The sequence below is a fragment of the Mustela lutreola genome, chromosome 3 (genome assembly GCF_030435805.1).
Source record: "Mustela lutreola isolate mMusLut2 chromosome 3, mMusLut2.pri, whole genome shotgun sequence".
Taxonomy (NCBI): Eukaryota; Metazoa; Chordata; class Mammalia; order Carnivora; family Mustelidae; genus Mustela; species Mustela lutreola.
Window position 1 is genome coordinate 28,749,310 of NC_081292.1, and position 22,802 is coordinate 28,772,111.

Sequence of the window (22,802 nt, forward strand, 5' to 3'; positions counted from 1 at the left end):
CATTTATCCCACCCAGCAAGATACTGGATTGATATATTTTGGAGAGGGTGTGTATGCTAATGAAACAGGATACATAATAAAACAAACAAACAAACAAACAAACCTTTTTGTCTGCTCCTTTGAACTCCAAAAGCCAGATTTCTTACCTATTAAACTCTCTTAACCAGTTGATAGGGCAACTGTTGAAAACTGGGTGTGGTCAATAATAGTCAAGTAATTTTTTTTTTTTCTAACACAAACAACTCTGAAGTGTTCCCAGTGATGCCCCCGAATTGTCTGGTGAACTTTTTGTTACTTAACTGCATCAAAAAATATATGGACAGTTTTGACCCAAAAGTATACTGCCTAAAATGTTGAAATGGACAAACCTTTAAGTGTTGACAACATGAAAGTTACAGAAGTATTTGTGGTCCAAAAACTTCAGAAGGTTTTGCCTTAAGATAGGTTTCATGATAGCTGCTATTTTCTTTGTAAACAAAATTGACCAACATATGGAAAGTAAAAGGAGGGGCATCTGCAGACGTCAGTCCAGGTCCTCATAAGCAGAGTACATGTGGGTGAGTGCGTGTGTGCATGGCTTCTCTCTGCCCTTGTTGATTTCCTCCTCCTCATTAATCACTTACTGATTGCTGTCTTCCAGATGACACGGGCTGTCCTAGCAGCCAGTCCGTGTCTCCCGTGAAGACGCCTTCAGATACTGGAAACAGCCCTATTGGTTTTTGTCCTGGAAGTGATGAAGACTTTTCCAGAAAGAAATGCACAGTTGGAATGGTTGGTGAAGGAAGCATCCAGTCATCTCGATATAAGAAGGAACCAAAGTCAGGCCTTGTAAAGCCAGGTAAATGCACTTACTTTTCATGTTTTTCTCAGAACAGTATGACTGGAGTGATTTCACGTTTGAAATGAAACACCTGTACACCAGGACAGGGAATACTGTATTGTTGGTTGCTGTACCAGTACCCAAAAACATCTCCCTTTTTTAGGGAGGTAGGGCAAAAAGTGGAATATTTTCTGTATTGATTGTTGATAATTGAGTAAGTATAGGGGCATACGTGCATTACAGAGGCATGGGAAGAAGGAGCAAAGTTGGAGACATGTAAACTGAATGGTCTAACAGACATTTAAACTATCAAATTCTAACATAAATTTTACTAAGAAATTACTTGATACTGTCTAAAGTGCCCACAGATTATGAGAAGAACAGGTTATCTTGATGGAAAGCTATAGGTCTGGGCAGACTGACTAACCTAGTTATTTTATTTGCTTTTAAAGAATTAAATATGAGTCCGATGTTATATATATAATATAGATGTTCCACAGTTACAAAACATGAGGTGAAATGGAGATTTGTATTGCAATGAATAAGGGAAATGGAGATTTTTATTGCAATGGATAAGATACCATAAATTCCAGAAAAGGTCGATTCTCAGAATTTGCAATATGTAAATAAAGAATTTTTTTTTATATCGCAGAAATATGTGCAATATATGAATAACTGTAGTTTTAATAAAACTAAAGTTATAACTTTAAAAGCCCTGGGCGTTGGCATTGAAAGACAGCTTAAATATTGCATTATTTTCTTCAAAATCCAAGTTAATGCTGTGCGTATTTATGAGCCTATAAAGACAGATCAGTGACTTGCATGAGTTCTCATTCATTATGTTTGTCTTCTCATTTTTTTTTTTTTGTTTTGGTGATGACATTATTGTGCAAGGAGAAATAAACAGCTTTTTTCAGTGGAGCCAAGGCTTGGTCCTATGTCCTCTTCCATCTCTGTCTGCTTTTGTTCTCCTGAATAATTGATTTGCACAGCATATCTTAATGAATTATTCTTCATCTTGCTTTTGGTCAACCAAAGACCATATTGTCTTGTTTCAGGGAAAAATTTTAAACTTTGTGAAAAGGAAATCCCCTCTTCCCTAGGCAACTGATAAATGGTAGTCATGATGAGTTTGTTAACAGTCCTTTGCTTTGAGATAATATGGAAAAGAAAGGGAGTGATACACAGTGGGGAAGACAGCATATAAAAGAGAAAGATGGTTATTGTAAAGAGGATGTTGGCTACCTTCAATACTTAAGACAGAGACAATGAGTTAAAGAATGTCATGAGATTAGAGCCAACAAATAAACTATTACCTTGTGTACCCAGAAGGAGAATCTCCCTCCCCACTCCAGACCAGTGGTTCTTTTTAATTTAATTTAATTTTATTTTATTTTTTAAAGATTTTATTTATTTACTTGACAGACAGAGATCACAAGTAGGCAGAGAGGCAGGCAGAGAGAGAGAGGAAGGGAAGCAGGCTCCCCGTTGAGCAGAGAGCCCGATGCGGGGCTCGATCCCAGGACTCTGGGATCATGACCTGAGCCTAAGGCAGAGGCTTTAACCCACTGAGCCACCCAGGCACCCCGAGTGGTTCTTTTTAAAGTTGAGATACAATTCATATACCATAAAATTCACCCTTTTAAAGTATACAATTTGCTGGTTTGTAGTATATTCAAAAGGTGATGCAAACATCAGCACTATCTAATTTCAGAACACTTTTATCATCCGCCAAAAGAAGCCCCTGCCCATTGTGCCTCTCCACTCTCCCTTCCCCCCGGCCCGTGGCAACCACTAACCTACCCTGTCTCTGTGGACCTGCCCGTTGTGGGCATCCTGTAAACGTGGAATCATACAACGTGTGGCCTTCCGCGTTTGGCCTTTTCCAGCTTACATGTTTTCCGAGTTCATCCACATAGCATGCATTTGAATTTCATTCATTTTTATGGCTCAGTGATATTCCATTACATGGCTGTACCGCACATTAAAGTGGATTCTTTTTGAACAATTTTAGGTTTACAGGAAAACTGAATGGAGAGTACAGAGAGTTCTCACATACCTCTCCACCCCTGCCACCTCCAGGTTTTTCTTTATTAACATCTTGTTTTGGTGTGGTTATATCCCCATTTTGTTTATCCATTCACAGATGAGGAACATTTGTGTTGTTTCTGCTTCTTGGCTCTTCTGAGTAATGACGCTATGAGTGTTCATGGCAAAGTCTTTCGTGAATCAGCTTTCGGTTCCCTTGGGTATATATCTAGGAAAGAGATTGCTGAGTCATACGGTGACCATGTTGAACTCTTTAAGGAACTGCCAGACCTTTCTAAAACGACTGTCTGCACCATTTTACATTCCCACCAGCAATGTATGAGGGTTCCACTTCCTCCACATCCTTGTTGATGGCTGTTCCTGGCTTTTTTATTATACTTATTCTCATGAGTGTGAAGTGGTATTTCATCGTGCTTTTGATTTACATTTCCTCAATGGCTGAGGACAATGAGCATCTTTTCCTGTGCTTATGGGCCATTTGTACAATGTTCTTTGGAAAAATCTTCTCACTTTTCTTTTAACCTGAGAGTACTCAACCGCAGAATCTGTTTTTCTAACATATGGGATGTATTTAAGAGCAGGAGCCTTGTCATCCTCTTTTTCTATTCCTAACACAGAGTCCAGTGCATTGTGGGGGCTCGACGGCAAAGATAGGCTATGAGATTGAAAAAATAAAATGGTGCAGGAAAGAATGCCAGCTTCATGAGTTGCAAAGAAAAAGGGATTTCACTGTGCAGGTGTAGTAGGGTTTGAATGCAACTTAAAATTATTTCATTTTGGTTTCCTACCCACCACCTTATTCTGAAAACTTTTTACAGTGGTGACAAAACAAGGAAACAGGGACATAGGAGACAGGTATGGTGCAGCAAGAACAAACCAAGATTAAATGGGAGTTACGATTATCATTGCCCATCCTTGTTTCAATAATCATAAGAGGAATAATCATATGTTAACATAAGATTTAAAACCCTATGTGTTGTATGCAGAAATCACACTGAGCAAGTCCTTAATCCTATAGCAGGTACTCAACTAGCTAAGGATCAACCACTTGACTTTCTGAGAATGTTTAAGGCCCTCAGTGCTCCTGAAGAAAATGTAGACAAAAAAGAAAAAAAAAAATGGAGGGAGGGGAGAAAGAAAGTAGAAAGAAGGAAGGAAGAATGGAAAAATGGATGAAAGCTAGAACAATTCTTCATGTTGTTGTTGTTTTTTATTTTTTTAAAAGATTTTATTTATTTATTTGAAAGAGAGAGATCACAAGTAGGCAGAGAGGCAGAGGAAGGGAAGCAGGCTCCCTGCTGAGCAGAAAGCCCAATGCAGGACTCGATCCCAGGACCCTGAGATCATGACCTAAGTCAAAGGCAAAGGCTTAACCCACTGAGCCACCCAGGTGCCCCTTCATGTTGTTTTATTTCATGGATCCTTTGAGAATCATGAAGGCTGTGAACCCATACCCTGGAAAAATACCTATGTGCACAAAATACCATTTACTATTTCTGAGGTTCCTTGGACCTCCTTTATTAGCAATTATGGATCCTAACATAGTGACCCTTGCCCGGAGGCAGAGCCTGAAACACTACTTTGGTCAAACACCAGCTTTTGTCACCAGAATTCTGATTTCCTTGCTCATGAGCAGACATTATCACCTAAACAGTCTTTACCTCGTGGTGTTTTTATTTATTTGCATTTAACCAAGGTCGAAGGGATCCCTAAAGCTTCTTTCTTAGTTGCCTAAAATTCCCAACATCATCAATGAAAAAGTTGGTTGCGCTTTTGAGGGGACTCAATTCTGTACAGCAAGCTCTTTGTAGAAAAATCTGCACCGTGACCTATAGTTCTCTGAACTTGCGGCAGAATAAACCTGTCAGTCTCATAAATATGAGGAGAGGAAATGCTGGAAACGAGGCCCCTGGATGACTCCACAATTTGTAAAATGCCGAGACATCATCTGCTAAACCACAAGGCAATGCTGCTGTCAGGTTAAAATGTTCTCCCTCCTCCCCAACCCCAAGTGACCATCTCCACTCAGCCCAAACCGATCCTACGCTCTCCATGTGTGCTCTACTTTTTAAAAATAAATCAACTCATTAGAACCAATACCAATTTATTAAAATAGCAAGCAATTAGTGTTGCTCCTATGGACGTTCTGGGCCTCTTTAACGTTAAATCACCCAGGCCCATTTAATTTTAGGTCCGTTGTTCTAGATTCTGGAAAACTGCTCTTCACCTCAAAAAGGAGTTCCTGTCATGCCCCTTCAGTCATTCAGGTAGAGCGAAGAATGCTCACTGAGATCTGGTGCAGGAGAAGGAAGATCTGTCACAGGATGCTGGGGGAAGCTTAGAGAGGTGGACCGAACGAGCCTGCACCTTGCCAGCTGGGCACCGTGCGCACACAGCAGGCCCCCTTCCTTCCTCAGGCCGGGCTTGCTCAGGAACTTCTTGGAGGCAGTGAGCCTTCTGTCACTTTGGCTTCCATCACTTAGTGCCTAGGCAGGCTTAATTAAAAATTGCCACCAAAGTGCAAAAGAAAACATCCCCACGGTCCAGCTGGATAATGGCTTTGCAAGTCCATGGTTTCCTTTTATCTGCAAGTCAATTCAGCAAACACTCAAGACCAAATCTCCAGAGCCTGATACAGTGCCTGTCATAAAGTTGGTGTCCAATAAATACTTAAATGAAAAATACAGTGTACACCCTGTGCAAGGAATTGTGTTTGGCATGGGAAGAGCATCAGAGGGACAGGGCAAAGAAGACCTCAGGGTCATCCCTGCATCTAGGGAGCTTATAGCTGAAGCAGAGTACCGTGCGATAAACCTGGCCTATAGCGCCCATGGGAAAGAAAGGAACGAAGGCATTCTGTCTGTGAGCTCTGAGGTGCCCCCAGGGGCTCCTCTCAAGTTTGGTCTGCAGCCTTCCTGACCTTTCCACCCAAAACCGCAAGGCCTGATTGCATTTCTGCTCCGGTACATTAAATGACATTCCAGGGGCTCCTATAATGCCGATCTACTACTTGTCTTAGTCCAAGGAAGAAAGACACCTGCTGTCATTATTTTACGAAAAGAAATAATAAATCCTTTCTCCAGCAGGCTTGGTGGAGAGCTGGGGAAACAGTTACAAGATTTAAACAAATAATCAGAAGACAAGAAAGGGAGGAAAAAAAACAACACCAGCTGATCGAGGAGATAGATAAAGAGCAAATGGTTAGGGTCACTATAATTTAAAAGAAATCCACTTTTAGAAACTGAAATGTTAAAATCTGCATTTGAAACATGTCACTGGGTGCCATCAGCGTTCCAACTAAGGTAGTATTCCCTTGTCATCTGACACCCCCAGGGCTATGGAAATTGGAGACCTGACCAGATGAACTATAATAACCTCACAACAATAACAGAGGCCTGGTTGCTTTAAAAAGACTATTTCCCACATTCAGAAGCATCTGCTGGAAAGCTCAGAAGGCACCAACCAGGTTCCCTAAGCAGATAGAAGCTCTTTCTCCCACAGTGGATAGCTACAGCTGTTCCCGGGCTTATCACAAGCCTTTCATTTCAAAGTTAGTCCTGGGAGATGAAAGAGAGCTAGACAACTTACCTGAGAGAAGCCATTCTTAAAATAACGTGAGCTACCTGGAGGGGAGTTGAGAGCCGAGACACGTACAGCTTCCCCGCCAGCCAGGTTACCCGGCTCGGCTTGTCCTTGGGGGAAGAAAGTGTGTGTCAGGGTTGGGAGCCCGGTGTCCAACCTACGGGGTTCAAGTCTTCAAGCCACCACTTCATAACCAGGCGTTCTTCAGCTGCTTATTATCTTCCCGAAACCTCTTGTTCAGCATCTGTAAAATGGGTTGTTTTGAAGATTAAATAGACTAACGAATGGGAAGTGCCCATCGTTAGATCCGCCACAAAATAATTCCTCAGTAAATGTTCATAGTGGTCCTTTGTAGCTTCTAAAATGCATGTCACAAATTCCATGCACTTTCTTTAGAAGAAAACCCTTTAAAAGTCTCCTATAGAGTCTGTGTTTATTTAAAACAGCATTCTAGCTTGTCCTGGGCTCCTAGTTCAAATAAAATGGGAGCAGTGTTTCCTCTAGGAGGACACTGACCACAGTATGAAATGACAGCTGATGCCTTGACAACAAGGAGATGGGAAAATATGAAAGAGCAGACAAAAGATCGGTTAAAAAACTCGGTGGCCTCTTAAGGGTTTAAGTGCTTTGTAGCACTATGCGAAGTAGTTAATGTTCTAGAAACACAGTGAGTCATTGTGATGGTGGAGTCAGCAGAAAATGATGTGTCTGAGGGCAGAAAAATGTCTAAAACATTTTAGAAATATTTTCATAGAGTGGAAAAAATTAAAATTTTAGTGCTAGAAGATTTCGATTGTAAGGAAACTTCCAGCCTTCTTAGCAAAGCATTGTTTTTCTAATAGCTTATAGTTCCAATCAAAGGTCTTGCAGCAGCAAAGCCCAGCCTCATATAAAGACTACGATCTATTTTAGATACTGAAAACGTTATGAAAGTATCTGGAAGGATATATTAGATGTAATTGTAGGGCTTGAATAACTGTCTGAAATTGGATTTAAAAATTATTGGCCGGAGGCGGCTCTCTGGCTCACGCAGTAGAGCATGAGACTCTTGATCTCAGGGTTGTGAGTTCGAGCCCCATGCTGGGCATAGAGATTACTTACAAAAATAAAATCTTTTAAAAATGTATTTTTTAGCTAACATTTATGGAGCAATGACAGTCCCGGGCAAAAGTCTAAGCATGTTACTCTTTAATCCTAACATCCATAGGAGAAAAAGATACTATTGTCCCCTGTGTTGCAGATGGAGAAACTAAAGTCCAGAGAAGTTAAGTAACTTATCCAAGGTGGCAGGTAGGTAGGTTTTAAACAGGGCAGTCTTGCTACTAACTCTTAACCACTGCACTGGTTGTAAGGCCTGCCTTCAAAGGAATCATTTTAATTACAATAAGGGAGCTTGACTATTGAGAAAGATTATGTTCAATAAGATAGAAATTATTTTTCTTTAATGTCTGTAAAGCCCTAAAAATTCTTATTAATTTTCATAAATTAGCTGATATAGCCCGTATGTAGATTATGCTGGCTGTTGCTGATAACAGATTCAATGAACCTCAGTGTAACTTCAATAAAGTCCACAGAACTGAACACATAAGACCGGGTGCAGATCAGTAAACTCTGAGGATATGAACATCAGAGGAATGTTCAGGTCTCCAGTGTTCTCCACTTCATCATCCTCTCGTCCTATCCTGCATGTCAAGATGTTTATTGTGCTGCCCTGCATATCATGAATACTTTCCTAAGCACAGATCATTACACTTTGCCAACGTAGCAAGAGCTTTAGTGTTTATACTGAAATGGGTCTCTGAACCTTTCTTCCACCCTGAGAGAAAGAATGCTCACCCAGGCTACCGCAGAGAATGTTTCGCGGTGGACTCTTGTACGATCTATCACTTCTCCCCAGCAGAGACCAGACCAGTAAAATAAAGCTTAAATGGGATGAGTGTTTATCTTTACGACAGGGCTACGTATCTACTCTGAGCATTTCTCCCATCTGTGCTTTTGACGGTGCACCCGATCAGTGTAATGGTGCCAAATGGCCCGTTAATGGTTTCCCCCTAAGAATTAGTGAATTATAATCCTCTTCTTCCCAAAGGTGACTGCCATACAAATCGTGGGCCTGTAGGATTTATTTCATGTACAGTTCTAGCCACTGGTTTGGGAGCCTGCCAAATGCTTACTAAGTGCTCTAACGTGTTGAGAACGAAGCATTATTGGTCTCCCATACATGGTAGACGTTCCAGCAGACCACACACCCACCGCGGAACATAGTTACCCACTGCCAGCATAAGAGAAATAAACCTAGAAACTTATTCTGTACATAAACTTGGAAACTGAGTTATAAATCATGCAGATATATGCTTTAGATGGGACCTTTTTTTGTGCTAATTGGGGTGAGTTTATTGAAGAGACTGTCTGCATGCAAAGGGCATAATTAAGGGGATCCAACAAGGCATGGTCAAATGCTTGGCACTGGCAGGAGCTTGGAGACATTCCCACATCCTGAAGGGCTGAGGACAGGGTAGAGTTAGCTGGAAGCCAGAGGGAGAGAACTCTGAGGCCACATGTGGAGCAGCTGTGCACTTTGGTAGAGGAATGAAGCCAAAGGATAGGAAAAGAGCCAGAGGGGTAAATACCCCGCTCTCTCTCTGTCTCCTCTGCTGGTATGATTTGTTGTGTGATGTTTTGGTGTACGGCACGGTTACTGATAAAAAGTTATGTGCTGAACTACATAGTATGCTTGTGTGGGTAACATACTTTTATCCCCTAAGCTTGTAGCTTCTCTGAGAGCCAAGGCTGCAAGTCATGCTTAACCGAGGTAACCCTTCAGGAACCTGGCTGCAGTGAGCTTATACTTGGAGATGCAGGGACTAGAATGTGTATGGCATTGCAGAAAGTGATGTCTATGTCAGTCTAAGTAAAGGAAAGGAACCCCTTTATTACACATAAGGGGTTTCTGTTAAACCGAGGCTTGAATCCTGGCTGTAGATTGACCAGCATTCATTCATTCAGTCAGTCATTCAGTCATTCAGTTAACAGTTATTAAGCATTTACTCTGTGCTGATGCTGTTGCTGTGGACATGAAGGATACAGAGAAGAAACAGACAACATGCCTGTTCTCATGGAGTCTGCCTTTAACATGGGGAGGTGGCTGATACACAGGCAGACAAACAAGAGGAGTTCAGATGCTGACAAGCAAAGCCAGGAAATGCTATATAGACAGTGACTGAGTGGGGATGAGACAAGGGTGTGTCTGGGGTGATGACTTTTGAGCTGAGAACGTAGCCATATTCCTTTATGTTTAGGGGAGGGTTAAAGGGCAGGGTAGGGCGGTGAGTTAGGAAGGTAAAGAGCAGTAGCAGGTGTCTGTATTGTTAGAGTACTGGAAAGCCATTGGAGAGTTTTTAAGAAGCGAGACATAATTTAAGGTAAATAGTCCAGATCCTTCTGGCTACTCTGTAGAGCTTGGATTATCAAGTGGTGCAACAGGAAGCAGGTCTACATTTAGATAGCTTAGCCTAGGACGGAGTTAGCGGATACAGAGAAAAGTATAGGGATACAGTGTATATGACTGAATATAATGTCCCCCCACTTCCCTAATGAGAATAAAAAAGTTTTAGTTCATTTGTTAGCTCAAGTAAATCTTTGGAGATATGGATGAAATTGTATCTGATTTTTTTAAAAATTTGTTGTCTTAGTTAAATGTTCTTACTTATACTATATTATTAATTTAGAAACATTGATTTTTTTTTAAAGACATTTATTTGAGAGAAAGAGAGAGAGGAAGAGTGGTGGGATGAGGGGCAGAGGGAGAGGAGAGAATCCCAAGCAGACTCCCTCTGAGCACAGAGCCCGATGTGGGACTCCATTCCAAGACCCCAAGATCGTGACCTGAGCCGAAATCAAGAGTCAGATGCTCAACCTACTGAGACACCCAGGCACCCCTAGAAACATTGATTTTTTTTTATTCATGTCTAATATAAAATCTTTTATTCAGTTGTTCTCCTCCCTAGAGCTACTCTGCAACTCCTCTGACTTTTCTAGAGCACAGCATTTTCACCTTCACCCAATTCATTTGATATGAAGCAATTTCGAATCGGTGTCTGGTGCTCTCATTGGACATTTAAAAAAAAAAAAAGATTTTTATTTATTTATTTGACAGAGATCACAAGTAGACAGAGAGGCAGGCAGAGAGAGAGAGAGAGAGAGGGAAGCAGGCTCCCTGCTGAACAGAGAGCCCGATGCGGGACTTGATCCCAGGACCCTGAGATCATGATCTGAGCCGAAGACAGTGGCTTAACCCACTGAACCACCCAGGCGCCCCTCATTGGACATTTTTTAAGCCTACAAGTATTGTGAGGGTATCTGTTAAGTTACTATTTAAAAAAAAAAAAAAAGAAAGAAAAAAGACTCTAATATACAGAGGTTAAGACCAGACAGAGGTTTATTTGTCTCTTACTAAACAAAACCTAGGGATCTGGGTGACCCAGGCTGGGAGGCAGCTATGTCAGGTCGGCTGTCATCCACCAGGCAGCGGGGAGGGGGAGAGGGACCAAGGGGCACTCAGTCATGTTAAGGTCAGGACACGGAAGTCATTTGCAATTATATCCCAGGACGTTTAGTCAAGTAGGCACCTGTGACAGCAGAAGAAGGAAGAATGAAGGTAGACATTGGAGGATAACCTACAGGTTGTCATAGCACCTGAGGTACAGCATGGAGAGAGCGGATTTTTCTGTTTTCCTGTAGTTCTATGTGAGTATCCTTCACTATCCGAAGCTGCTTGGTTCTTGAGTTCAGTCAGCAAAGGGAATGAGGTTTTTCTGACCTGTACAATTTAACCACTGACTATGTTGCTATTTGAAGTGTTCTTTAAAGGCTGGAAGAGTCTGAGGAATTACAAAATCTTTTTTTTTTTTTTTTTTTTTTTTTTTAATTTCTTGGTCTCCTTCCTTTTAAACAATCCCATCAGTTGACCTCCAAAGGCACCCCAAACTAGCACAGACTGAGGTCAATTCAGACTGATGTGTCTTTTTCAAATGGCCCTTTTTTTCAAAGAAGGTAATTATGAGCAAAAGCTCTGTAATCAGAGGCTTTGGAAAGACTTTAATATAGGGGGTTTCTTCTTTTCTGAGAGGTAAATTGTGGGAGGTAAATTACATCACCTTATATTTAGACACTGAATAGGGTGGACCAGGCCACTTGCAGAGCTGTGGAGGAAGGGAAGTTCGAGGGCAGAAGGGTTTCTTTTATAACATAAAAAAAAAATCTTTTCTTTTTCTTTGTAATGTGGAAGAATAACTAATAATTAGCTTTTACAGGTTACTGTGAGAATCACAAAGTATGTTGGTTATATAGCAGAGCAAATGCATGCTGTACACATGAAGAGGTCAACACGCACGTCATATATCTTTGCAAAAATCGTTGTTACTACGATGTTTGCAGTGATGGTATTTGCCTGGCATACACCATATGGTCCATAAATGATCACTGGTGCCATTGCTATTAAATAAGAAGTGGGGCAAGTTAACAGATAGCACAGTATTAAGGCATTTGAGTATCCACTCACCATCTCCTCTGCATTGGTCTGGTTTTATCAAAGATACCTCCTTTGTAAGAATTGTTCTGATATAATGGAGGGCTTTGGCGGAAGCTTAATAAATGTGTTTACTTTAAGCAAACCCATTTGGAAGGACTATGCTGAGGGTTGTCCCAGAGAGCCCTGGATTCCCTTTTCTCCCTTCAGAACAACAGATCTCTCCCATTTCTCCCTCTTGGTCCGCTCTGTGAGTTGCCTTGCATTTTGAAATCGCTGGAATTCATGGAGTACACCATGCATTTTTTTTTTTTCAAAGCTTCACATGCTTGCCATTAAACTTCAGAATATGTGGGGTTTTGAGGTCATTTCTTCCTTGCCCATTGGGAGATAGTCATTATAGAAAGACTAAGTGTTTCGCTCCAGTGTTGTTAGCAGATTAGCCCTGACTGTTGTGTAGGCATTTCCTTCTATTTGACAATTTGGTATTTCTTTAAATGCTTTGTGTCCATTCATGAGGGCGATGGTTTCATTTGGAATGCTGCAGTCACCAGGGAGAAGCTCCTCTGCTCTTCCCTGATAGGCCAGCCATCCCTCTGCCTCCTGTTGCTATGGTGCCCAGCAGAGTAACTTCCTTGCCCTGCTCTGTCTCCATGGATACCCCACTCTGAGACTGTACTCCACGGAGAGATGAGCTGCTCACACTGTATTTCTGCACAAGACATACACCAGCCTGTGGCGGGAGGCTGTTTGCAGAGGCAGTGTTTGCCATGAAAGTCTACGGAGCTTACCCTCTAAGTAAGTAGTATTAGTCACAGTAAGTAAGTAATTATATCGAATCACAGAGGATAGGCTCTTTCTGTATGGATGCGTGTGTAAAGTTCGTTGTGGCGGGCTAAAAATGTAGACTGAAAACAAATTTTCCACTCTGCCTCTCAGATATTCCGAAGGCAGAGTCTATACCTAAACTTTTAAACACACACATGTCTATTGTTTGAAATACCCCTTGTCATCTGTGAGTCTGTTTGTGCAATTTGAAGCCAAAACGAGAAAAATGGACTTTGACGTTCTAGAATTGCTCGTCTAACTCTGAGCACTGTATTTGTAAATGCAAAGCCGGGCCTTACTCAGTCGTGTGCTGTGGGAATAGATGAGCACAACCACAATTAATGCTAATTGGCCCCGCACATAGTTGCTATGGGCCTCTGTGTGGGCCGAGACGCGACGTGTTTATTATCAAGAGAGAGCTTGCTCATGTGCTCGGGTCTGCCAGTTCATGGAAATTATTCAGAGCACATCTCTGTCCAGTTTTAATATACTTTTCTCACATTCTGAAACTCTTCATGTTCATGGAATTGGGATAGGGAAGAGTGTTCTTTTTTATTTATTTATTTTATTATTAACTGATTTGATCTAACACTTCCTCTTTACTCTACATTCCAAGAACATACGGACTGGGTTTGCAATGTTGTAAAACACATGAGTCATCTTAAAGCGATTTTCATCTGGTGGGCAAATGATTAATGCCTGTGGTGTTAAAATTAATTAGTAGAAACAAAGAAAGGCAATACCTATGGTGAACCTAAATGTAGTTCAATAGCTTTGAAATTGTGTAAAATTTAGGTTTTTGGACTACCCACAGTAAATAACAGCATCTAGCAGCTCTACACAAAAAACATAACACGTGTTTTTTGGTATAAGAGAAACTCAGTTTCAATCACATACAAGAATGAGCACAGAATATTTTTCTAGGTTGTAAGTGTCTCTTATTTTCTGTACTTATGACTGACCATTCAGCAAAGGACAACTGTTAGTCATGCCTCAATTATAACTGCCCCAAATGGTGAGAAGGTGCCACCCTTTCAGGATGTGAAATGGACTGTGTGTGACTAGTCTGCACCTGACTTTGTCCTTGAGGTCAGGCTCTGGGTCATTGACTTAATATTTTTTTAAAATATGACTTCCATCCTTCAAAGGAACAACAGACAAATAAGGGGGCGTGAACTCTGTTGCAATCCTGGTTTTGGAGACATAGAAACAATGTTGATGACACTTTGCCCAATGTTTTTCAGCCAAATGGTAACCTAAGACCCCATTTTCCCATTTCAGTGTGCCTTCAATAAATTCTCCTGCCCATCTCTGCAGACCAGCGTCATGTAGGACTTTTTTTTCCAGCCTCAGAATGTGTAAATCCCCTCTCTATGTTTCCTCATCTGTAGAGTGGGATAATAATAGTACCTATGACATAAAGCTGTTTTGAAAATTCAGTGACGTAATCGATGGCACATGACCTACCATCGTTGTATTATATTGTATTACGTTCCTATGAGCATGACCATTTTTGCAATCTCTGTGGTTAAGGAAGGTGATAGCTCAGAGCTTGCACAGTTCTGTAGTTTGGTTCCATTCAGGCTATCAAATTTTCTGTCCAATACTTACTATGAAGAACCTAACTGTGTGCTTGGTATTCTGATGGGAGTTATGGCATTCAGTGTACATAATTATGTGCCTCACAAAATGTGAGACGTATATAATAGTTTTCTCTTTTCCAATGTGTGCCTTGCTCTTTTTGTTAAATGGCTATGTGTACATGTAATCAAATGTTTGCCTATTCATTTTGCTGCTACTAATAGATGTGTAGCTTTCCTCAATGGATATGTAAGATAAAAGGAATTAAATATCAGCATAAGTTGTTAGTATTTATAATAAATTAAAAATGTGAAAGTTAAAAATCTGGGTTCAGAGTGTAAGCTCATCTCCTTTCCTGAAAGGATTTCCGTTCAGAGGGCAGTAAATGACATACTTTGAAGAGAGACCAGTTTCATTAAGTTGAAAGTTTGGGGAGTGATGGGAGGAAGAGACGGGCAATGATTGATTAAGTATAAAAATAGGCCCCGTGCTGGGATTTTTCCTTTTGCACTAATCCTGTGTGACATCTGAGCCAAAAAAAAAAAAAAAAAAAAAAAGTAAAAAGCCAATGCCCTATGCACAGAGCCTGCTGGTGCTGATTTTAAAAACGCACCAGGAATTAACCCAAATTACATTTTGCAACTTTATTTTTATTTTTATGTCATTTTCATTTTCCATTTCTTTCTGGCATCTCCTCTCTTTCCATCTGTTGGCCCTGGAAAGAACGTGGCATGTGGGAACAAGGACTATACCAATTCACTGGAATGGAAAAAAGGGGAAGACATTTTTACGGTGTGATTTAAAAACGAGCTCTCTGGAGTTGGGGAACTTGGGAATCCACGGATGTGCAAATAGGTAGCTAAATATATGATGCTAAACATGATTTCATATGCAATATCACTCAGATCATGTAGCTAGAATAAGCTTTCTGTTGTCAGGCTTCAAGGCAAACAGTAAATCCTTAGCAACCTCCCCACCAGCACGGTGACCTTCTCTCTCTGTACTGTGCTGGTCTGTGACCAAAATAATGCCCCACTTTCTTTTCCATTGTTGTGGGTCATACAGTCACGTGCTCCGATGATGCAGTTGGTTGAATGCTCCGTCGGCTCTTGGGGCTGCAGGCATGAGTCGTGGCTCTCATCCTTTTGCTGACATCTGAGGAGCATTTGGAGCTCTCAGTTCTGTTTGCCGAGTCCTTTTTCAGCAGACAGAGTTTGGCAGTTTCAGAGGGAGGGATGCCTCTGTGTCTTGTGGGGCAGCAGCACTATTCAGGGAAACTGGATCCTCCTGAGGGTTTGGCTTCTTGCGCTCACCCCTGTGGCTGAGATAGGCAGGCTCCTCGGGCCGCTGCCAGGAAGATCTGATTTCTGCCGAGACTGTGGGCAGGCCTGACAGTTCCTGAGAGATGGAGGCTGGGCCTGAACCTGATATAGCCTGACATCCAATGCTTTCCCCCTCAGTTAACGGAAGAAGGGAAGGATCCAGGCCACAGGCTGAGAAGCTCTAGGGCGTACGGAGGCCTGGGTTAGGATCTGTCAGCGTCCTACCCTGCCAAGCCTCGCTTACCAGGGATAGCAGAGCAGTTTTGTCTGCATAAAGCTGGGGCATTCTTGAATTTTGGATGGGAGTCTCCAACTTCACATTTCCACCCTACCCTTCTCTCTTTGATCTCAGCCACCGCTTAAAAGAACCGAACCAGGAATGATACTCCTTTGTTTTTTCAACAAGCAGTTACTGATAAGCCAGGAAATGAGCCCGGTACTGGGATGTAACAGTAAACACGGGGGCCCCCTGTAACAAGTGTAACATGTTTCTGGGGGTAGTACAGCATCCCACCCGTGCACAGAGGAGGACCGTGGAGCCCAGAATTTGGGGATCTGGAAGGCATCCCAGGGCAAGTAATGTCGTACTGACACTTACAAAGGGGTAAACCAGGCTCCTAAATGCAAAGACAGTTTGGTATCAGAATTTCACAGGCCATGGTTGTCATTTTAAATGCTGTGTGCTCCCTTAGTGTTCTTTTATATTTCTATTGTTATGGTTACCATGTTGTATTTAATCATTTTTTTTTAAGATTTTATTTATTTGACAGAGATCACAAGTAGGCAGAGAGTCAGGCAGAGAGGGGGGGGGGAGCAGGCTCCCCGCTGAGCAGAGAGCCTGATGTGGGGCTCGATCCCAGGACCCTGAGATCATGACCTGAGCCGAATCAGGTCATGAACCACCCAGGTGCCCCTAATCATTATTTTTTAAATGGCTCTTTTTTCTGCGGGGGTATGAGCCTTCCTAGAACATAAACAATGTTGGCTTTCCTTCTTTATCATTTTATTATCTTTTATTTTAAATTCATTATAGCTGCTTCCCTATTTCTTTTTAATATTACGTATACAATGTGACACATAAAAAGAATATATATACAATACACACATAAGCCATTCACTGTAATAATAACCATATAATAATAATAATAATAATAATAATAAATATTTGTGACCCACCTTCCACTTTCAGAATTGCCACCCCCAAAACTGCCTGCATGATCTCCCAGATCCCATTCTCTGCCTCCCCCAGAGGTGACCGCGATAGTGAAATGCGTGTTTTATCATTTCCTTGCACTTTAAGGACAATCTACCTACCAGCTTAATCATGTGTCCCTAAAAATATGTTGGAGACACAAGGGTACACTTAAAAATCCTGGAGCCATGTTTTCTTTGCTTTTGTGTTCTCCATAATGAGCAGAGTGCCTAGAACTTAGCCCTCCCTAGATGTGTGTGAATGAATGGGTATGCTCTAGAGCCCGGAGGAGATATGTGTGGCACTGCCACATGTCAGGGAGATACCTTAGTTCAGCTTCAGTGAGCTTGTTCCTTTTGAGCCTTGTTAGTTTTGCCTCTATGGGGTGCTTATAGATACGGACTGCAGAAATTGATTACATACTATTTTAATTGTTTGGGGATGTTTTCAAAGTACCTCCTTACCATTTTCTCCGTTTTATCACCCAGCAGTTATTCTCCAGGGGTCCCGAAGAGAATGGCCTCAGTATTTTTGTGATGGTCTGCTTTGCTTTTCCATTCCATTTTGGTTTTTCCAAGAACATTGTGGGGCGAGGAGGAGGAAAAGGATGGAGAGAAGAGAGAACACTGAGTACACTTGAATTTAAAAGTTAACTTGTGGAGGGCCAGGCGTGGGGCAGAACGGCAGGGCAAGCAAAATGTTGGCCTGGGAATGCGTGTTCTGTGCCAGATGTCACATTGAGTTGAGATCCTGGGGAAGGTTTCATTAAACAAGTCCATGGAAATTCAGGGCATAATTTGTGTACAGAGCATAATCTAATTGTGAATGTGCTTCATTCTTTTTAAGTGCTAAAAAAAAAAAACCCACACACAAGAATCAGTGCAGAACTCTCTCAGGGGGGACGTTCAATGCAGAACTCTCTCAGGGGGGACGTTCAAAAGCATTCTGTTCAGAAGTTTGAGAGTTCAGATCAGTTTTTAACTGATAAACAGTGGTGTGAGGTGAAATGCTGCAGCTTGAGGCTGGAAGCTGAACTGGTTTGCATAATACCTTGTCTCTCTTCCCAACCTGCACCCAGCTCCAAAAGGTCATGGTGGAAGCACCGGCTCCCTAGATGAAGTGCCCTCCCTGGGCAGGTTCTCTGCTCAGCGGGGCCTTGGACAGCCGTCTCTGGGCAGAGCGTGGGAGCTGCCCACCTGCCCCGCACCTGCTCTCCTCCAAGTCAGTTCTCTGATCCAGAATTCTCTCTGTTGTGCTGCCAGGCTTTCTCCTGGAAACATTTCCATGTGCCTTTATGATTTCCTCTCCCCGAGTCTCACTGTAGTTCCTTGAACACATGTCTGAATTAAAACAAACCCCTCTAGGCTTTCTATTTTTCCATTTGCTTTTGTTTCAGCTCTGTGCAGATGCCAGAAATGGCCAGAATTTACCCAGTTTATTTGTTCTAGTTTATTGACATTCATGCTTGCAAATAAAAGATATTTGCATTAAAGATTGTGCAGTGCTAGATTAAAATCTAGCATTGATCTTGGAGCATCTCAGTCCATTCTGATCAGATTGTTTAATTTTTCACATGGTCCTCAGGCACCAGGAGAGATATTGTTTCCTTTCATTTGACCAAGATAGTTCCTGTTTGGTTTGGTTTTCCACACTGTGCAGAAAACATACATATCTTCATTCACTTGTTCTTTTATGTCCAGACACTGCAGTCAAGCACGGAGCACGGGATGGTGTTACCACTTCACTTACTTTCTGCTTTTCCTGTTTTAAATTCTTTCATATTCACCTGTAGTTTTAAATGGTTTTGACCCAATGCAGTTAATTTTCTAGACCTAAGAACTAGATTCAAAACTAGAAAGGGTTTCCAGTGCTGGGGCTCTCTCGCCTTTACCATATGACCCACCTCCTAGCTGTAATAGTCCCCTGCCCTGCCTTCCAGCTGCCCATCTCTCCTCCAGACACAGCTGCCACAAAGGCTGCATGAAATATGTTCATATCAGCACCCCATTCCACACTCCTCATGGCTCCCTCTTGCCTTCAGAGTCAGTGCCCTTAGCAGAGCGTGCCCATTCTTCCACTCTCCACGTACAGTTCACCTTTGTGGCTCCTTTATCTCCTCTGATCACTGTGCTCCAGCCAAACAAGGGATTCTGTATATTCTGAATATTCCTCATGTTTTCCTTCCTCCGTGTTTTCATGCGCAGCATCCCTTTCACCTGGGGTCTGCTCCTTTTGCTTCCTCCAACACTTCTTCATATTCTACCCAGTGTTCGAAACATCTTAAGTGGCTTCTTGTCTGTGACATATCCCCTCCCCTCTTCCCCTCAACCTAGCTGGGAGTAGTTCTTCCTCTGTGTTCCCTCAGGACCCCTCTGTCTTTCACTCGTCATGTCTTCTCATATCCTAGTTGTTGGTCTGCGTATCTCATCTCCACCTGAAAGGATCTTTGAGCAGCAGACTTCTCCTTTTTCAGACCCTCTTCCCCAGCCCAACCCCCAGGGCCTTTGCACGTGCAAGGCTTATTGCATATTTGAAATGGACTAAATTGAATGCTACCATCTTGGTTTCCAGTTCTTAGATCTTTGGGAATTCTGATCACAAGGTACCAGGCTGAGAGGATATGAAAAAGAAAGCAGACTCTGGAGTCAGACAAGCCCACTCTGCTGTTCACTAGCTCCAGGCTTGGGACAAATCTCATCATGCTCAAGACAGTTTCTTGTCAACACCCTGTGTGTTTTGAGAGGAACAATTCAACGAAATAGCAGATGTAGAGTTTTTAGCACATTCTGCTTTTGGCAGATAGCTGCTCCTCACATTAGTATCTGACTCTGTCCTTTGTTGTGTCCGTTATCTCTTCAAGGCCTGTGGAATCCATAGTCTGCTGTTCATATTTTCATTTGTGTCATTAATAAAGCATGTTAAATAGGTTAAGGACAAGGACAGAGTCAGGTGACACATTACTAGACATTTCCCTCGAGGTTGACAGGCAATCCATTAGTCAACATCCTGTGGGTACTGGACTGTGCCATCATCCTGTGAGTATGTCAGCCTTGGTCCTAAGACTCTACTTAGTGTGTGTGACGACATGCCTACCGAATTCCACATCTGTGATTTACGTGGCAGCCTGCAACCCTAACTCGGTCAGAAGAGGAAGGGAGGATTGTCTTTCGTACCTGGTTCTTCATGAGCTCTTGTTGGTTCCTACTTGCCTCTACAGTTTTACGGCAGATCCACCCCAAACTTGGCAGTTGGTGATTTTCAGAATTTGTCTTTTTCTCTGCTTTGAATCACATGTATACTTTTTGTCCATCTCCAACCTGCTGCTTCTCTTCCTTTGCAATTTCTCAGAAATTAGTGGGGTTATTGGCACAGTCAAGCCTACAAGTTTTTCTCAGTACCTTTTTTCTCCTCATTCAATAAATATTCTTTTGAATCTCCTATTTTTCAGGCACTGTGCTTGGCCTTGAGGAGGCAAGGATGAGTAAGATAGAGGCCTTTCCGGGTCGCATGATATTTGCTTACCAAGTTTTGGGCCGAAACTTTGAGGTTTTTGTTTTTGTTTTGTTTTGTTTTGTTTTTTTTTAAATAACATATAATGTATTATTAGCCCCGGGGTACAGGTGTGTGAGTTGCCAGGTTTACACACTTCATAGCACTCACTGTAGCACATACCCTCCCCAATGTCCATAACCCCACCACCCTCTCTCGGCCCCCCTCCCTCCAGCAACCCTCAGTTTGTTTTGTGAGATTTAGAGTCTCTTATGGTTTGTCTCCCTCCCGATCCCATCTTGTTTCATTTATTCCTTTCCTACTCCCCAGACCCCCCACATTGCCTCTCAACTTCCTCATATCAGGGAGATCCTATGATGAAACCTTGAGTTTTAAGAGATTTGAGCATGTGGGATGGAGATAGGAGTGGAGGGACTATTTTTTCCTACTTGTAATTAATACTAGTCCATCAATCCAACTGAAAGAAAAAGGAAGGTAACTCAGAGAGCCTTTCCAGGAGCCATTGCTGAATGACAAGAGTGGAGGACCTTGAACAGTGTGAAATCTGTCAAGGCCACAGCCCCTACTGTATGCCAAAGGCTGCCGTAGACACTGGGATAGAAGGACGAACAAGCCCTCAAGAAGCTGATGACACGCCGGGAAATTGCAAACAGACATCGCACTGCAGTGTGAGGAATGTTTCTTATATTCTGGGTAGGCCGAGGAGCATAAAGGAGGGGCACCTGCTTCCCTTCCTGAAGCAATTAAAGGTTGAGGCTGGAGACCTGAAGAACAGGTAGTAGTTAGCCAGATCCAGAGGGACTGGTTGCATTGGGCCGGGATGCAGTGGCAGCTGAAGGGAGGCAGAAGGGCTTGGAAATCACGCCGGGGAGTGTGGACTTGATCTGAAGGACATGAGTGCCATTAGAGGGTTTCAACAGCGTTGGGGGGGGGGTGTCACCTCATGAGGAGGTGGGTCACCTCTATGCTCTGGAGCAGCATGGAAGATGGAGTGCTCAGGACCACACTGAGTAGCTGGGACGCAGTGTGGGGCTGTTGCGGTTAATTCCGGGTGAGAAACGCTGATGGCCTGGGTGTGGAACCTTCCCGATGGGAAGAAGCAGGCAGAACGCAGAGTTACTAAACAGCTCAGAGCGGGTAGCTTGCAGTTTATAGTTAAATATTAAAAAACAAGAGCCATTTATGACGGTGCTTTTCATACTTTAGTGTGTGTAAAAGATCACTTGGGGACAGTTTGTAAAAATGTGGATTATGGGAATCATGTAAAGAAATTTCAGTCCACAAGTCTGGAATATGAGTCATTGTCTATTTTCAGCAGATAGCCTAGGTGCACAGATGCCGGTGTCCTCAGACCACACCATGAAAAACCCATTTCTATTAGATGTTTTCAAAAGGCAATACTTCTTTTAAGTGCATTCACAATATGTTCACTTTTCATTTAAGAATGAAGATTCAATCCTGTTATCTCTGTTGAAAATATGTGAATGGCTCAGCCCCAAGGGTTAATGTGTTTAAAAAAAAGGCAGTCTCCTTGCCAGTGTGGTCTGTGTTCACTAATTGTTTGCTCTCCATAAGAGATACAGAGCAGAGCAGAATGGTGATAATCTTGTTAAAAACCTCTGCTGCAGATTGATTGTAAATGAATTTTCAAAGGTTTCAGCATGCCCTTTGCAAGAGCAAGCAAGCAAGCATTTATGGTAAAAACCGTATTTTCCCCAACTCTCAAAGTTCCTTGCAGGTGTGCCTTCTTAGTGCTTAAGGCATATTTTAATGCATTTATTATTTGGTATTTCTCAAGCCCGTATACCTGATTTTAAATCCCAGCTGCACCATTTATGAGCTGTGTAATAACCACAAGCAAGTTACCTGTGCTTTTCTTCTCTCATCTGTAAAATGAGAGTAAAACTGTACCTTGTCTCATGGGCTTATCGTGAGGATTAAATAAGAATACATGTAAACCACTTTGAACAGCATGCAAACATGGTAAACCATTTCTGACAAAAGCCCAGTAGTTTGTAAAAACCTTAAGTCACCTGCATTAGACGTTAGTCACGTAATAAACACTTTACCTTGTTCTTTAAGCCACGGTACTTTAAAATACACACACACACACACACACATTTATAGTGCCCATATGCAAGAATTCTTAGGGAAGTGTAAGTGCTTAGGCATACATACCGAACACATGGGTAAGTAGGCCAACTGTAGCAATGATGAGTATTTCTTGTGCACTTACAGTCGCCCACAGTCCATCCTTTAATTCTCACAGTGATCCCATTGGCAAGGCATGGTCAATCCCTTCTTGGAGTGAGGAACTCAGGGGCAGAGAGATCAAGGAACTGCCTGCGGTCACATTGTCAGTAAAAAGATCAGATGTCTGAACTCAGAAGC

At 42.3% G+C, this 22,802-nt stretch overlaps 1 protein-coding gene across 12 annotated transcripts in view; it reads left to right on the forward strand.

The window, feature by feature from the left end:
- Positions 1–22,802, forward strand: part of SYBU (syntabulin) — a 114,512-nt gene that overhangs the window by 65,300 nt on the left and 26,410 nt on the right. For 11 of the 12 annotated variants that reach the window (XM_059165757.1, XM_059165759.1, XM_059165756.1 and 8 more), the window contains one exon: positions 641–838. In XM_059165757.1, the coding sequence (XP_059021740.1) occupies positions 641–838 (198 nt within the window). Of the gene's footprint in view, positions 1–640; positions 839–12,640; positions 12,777–22,802 lie in introns of those variants that run through there. The other variant, XM_059165761.1, reaches the window with a different exon arrangement.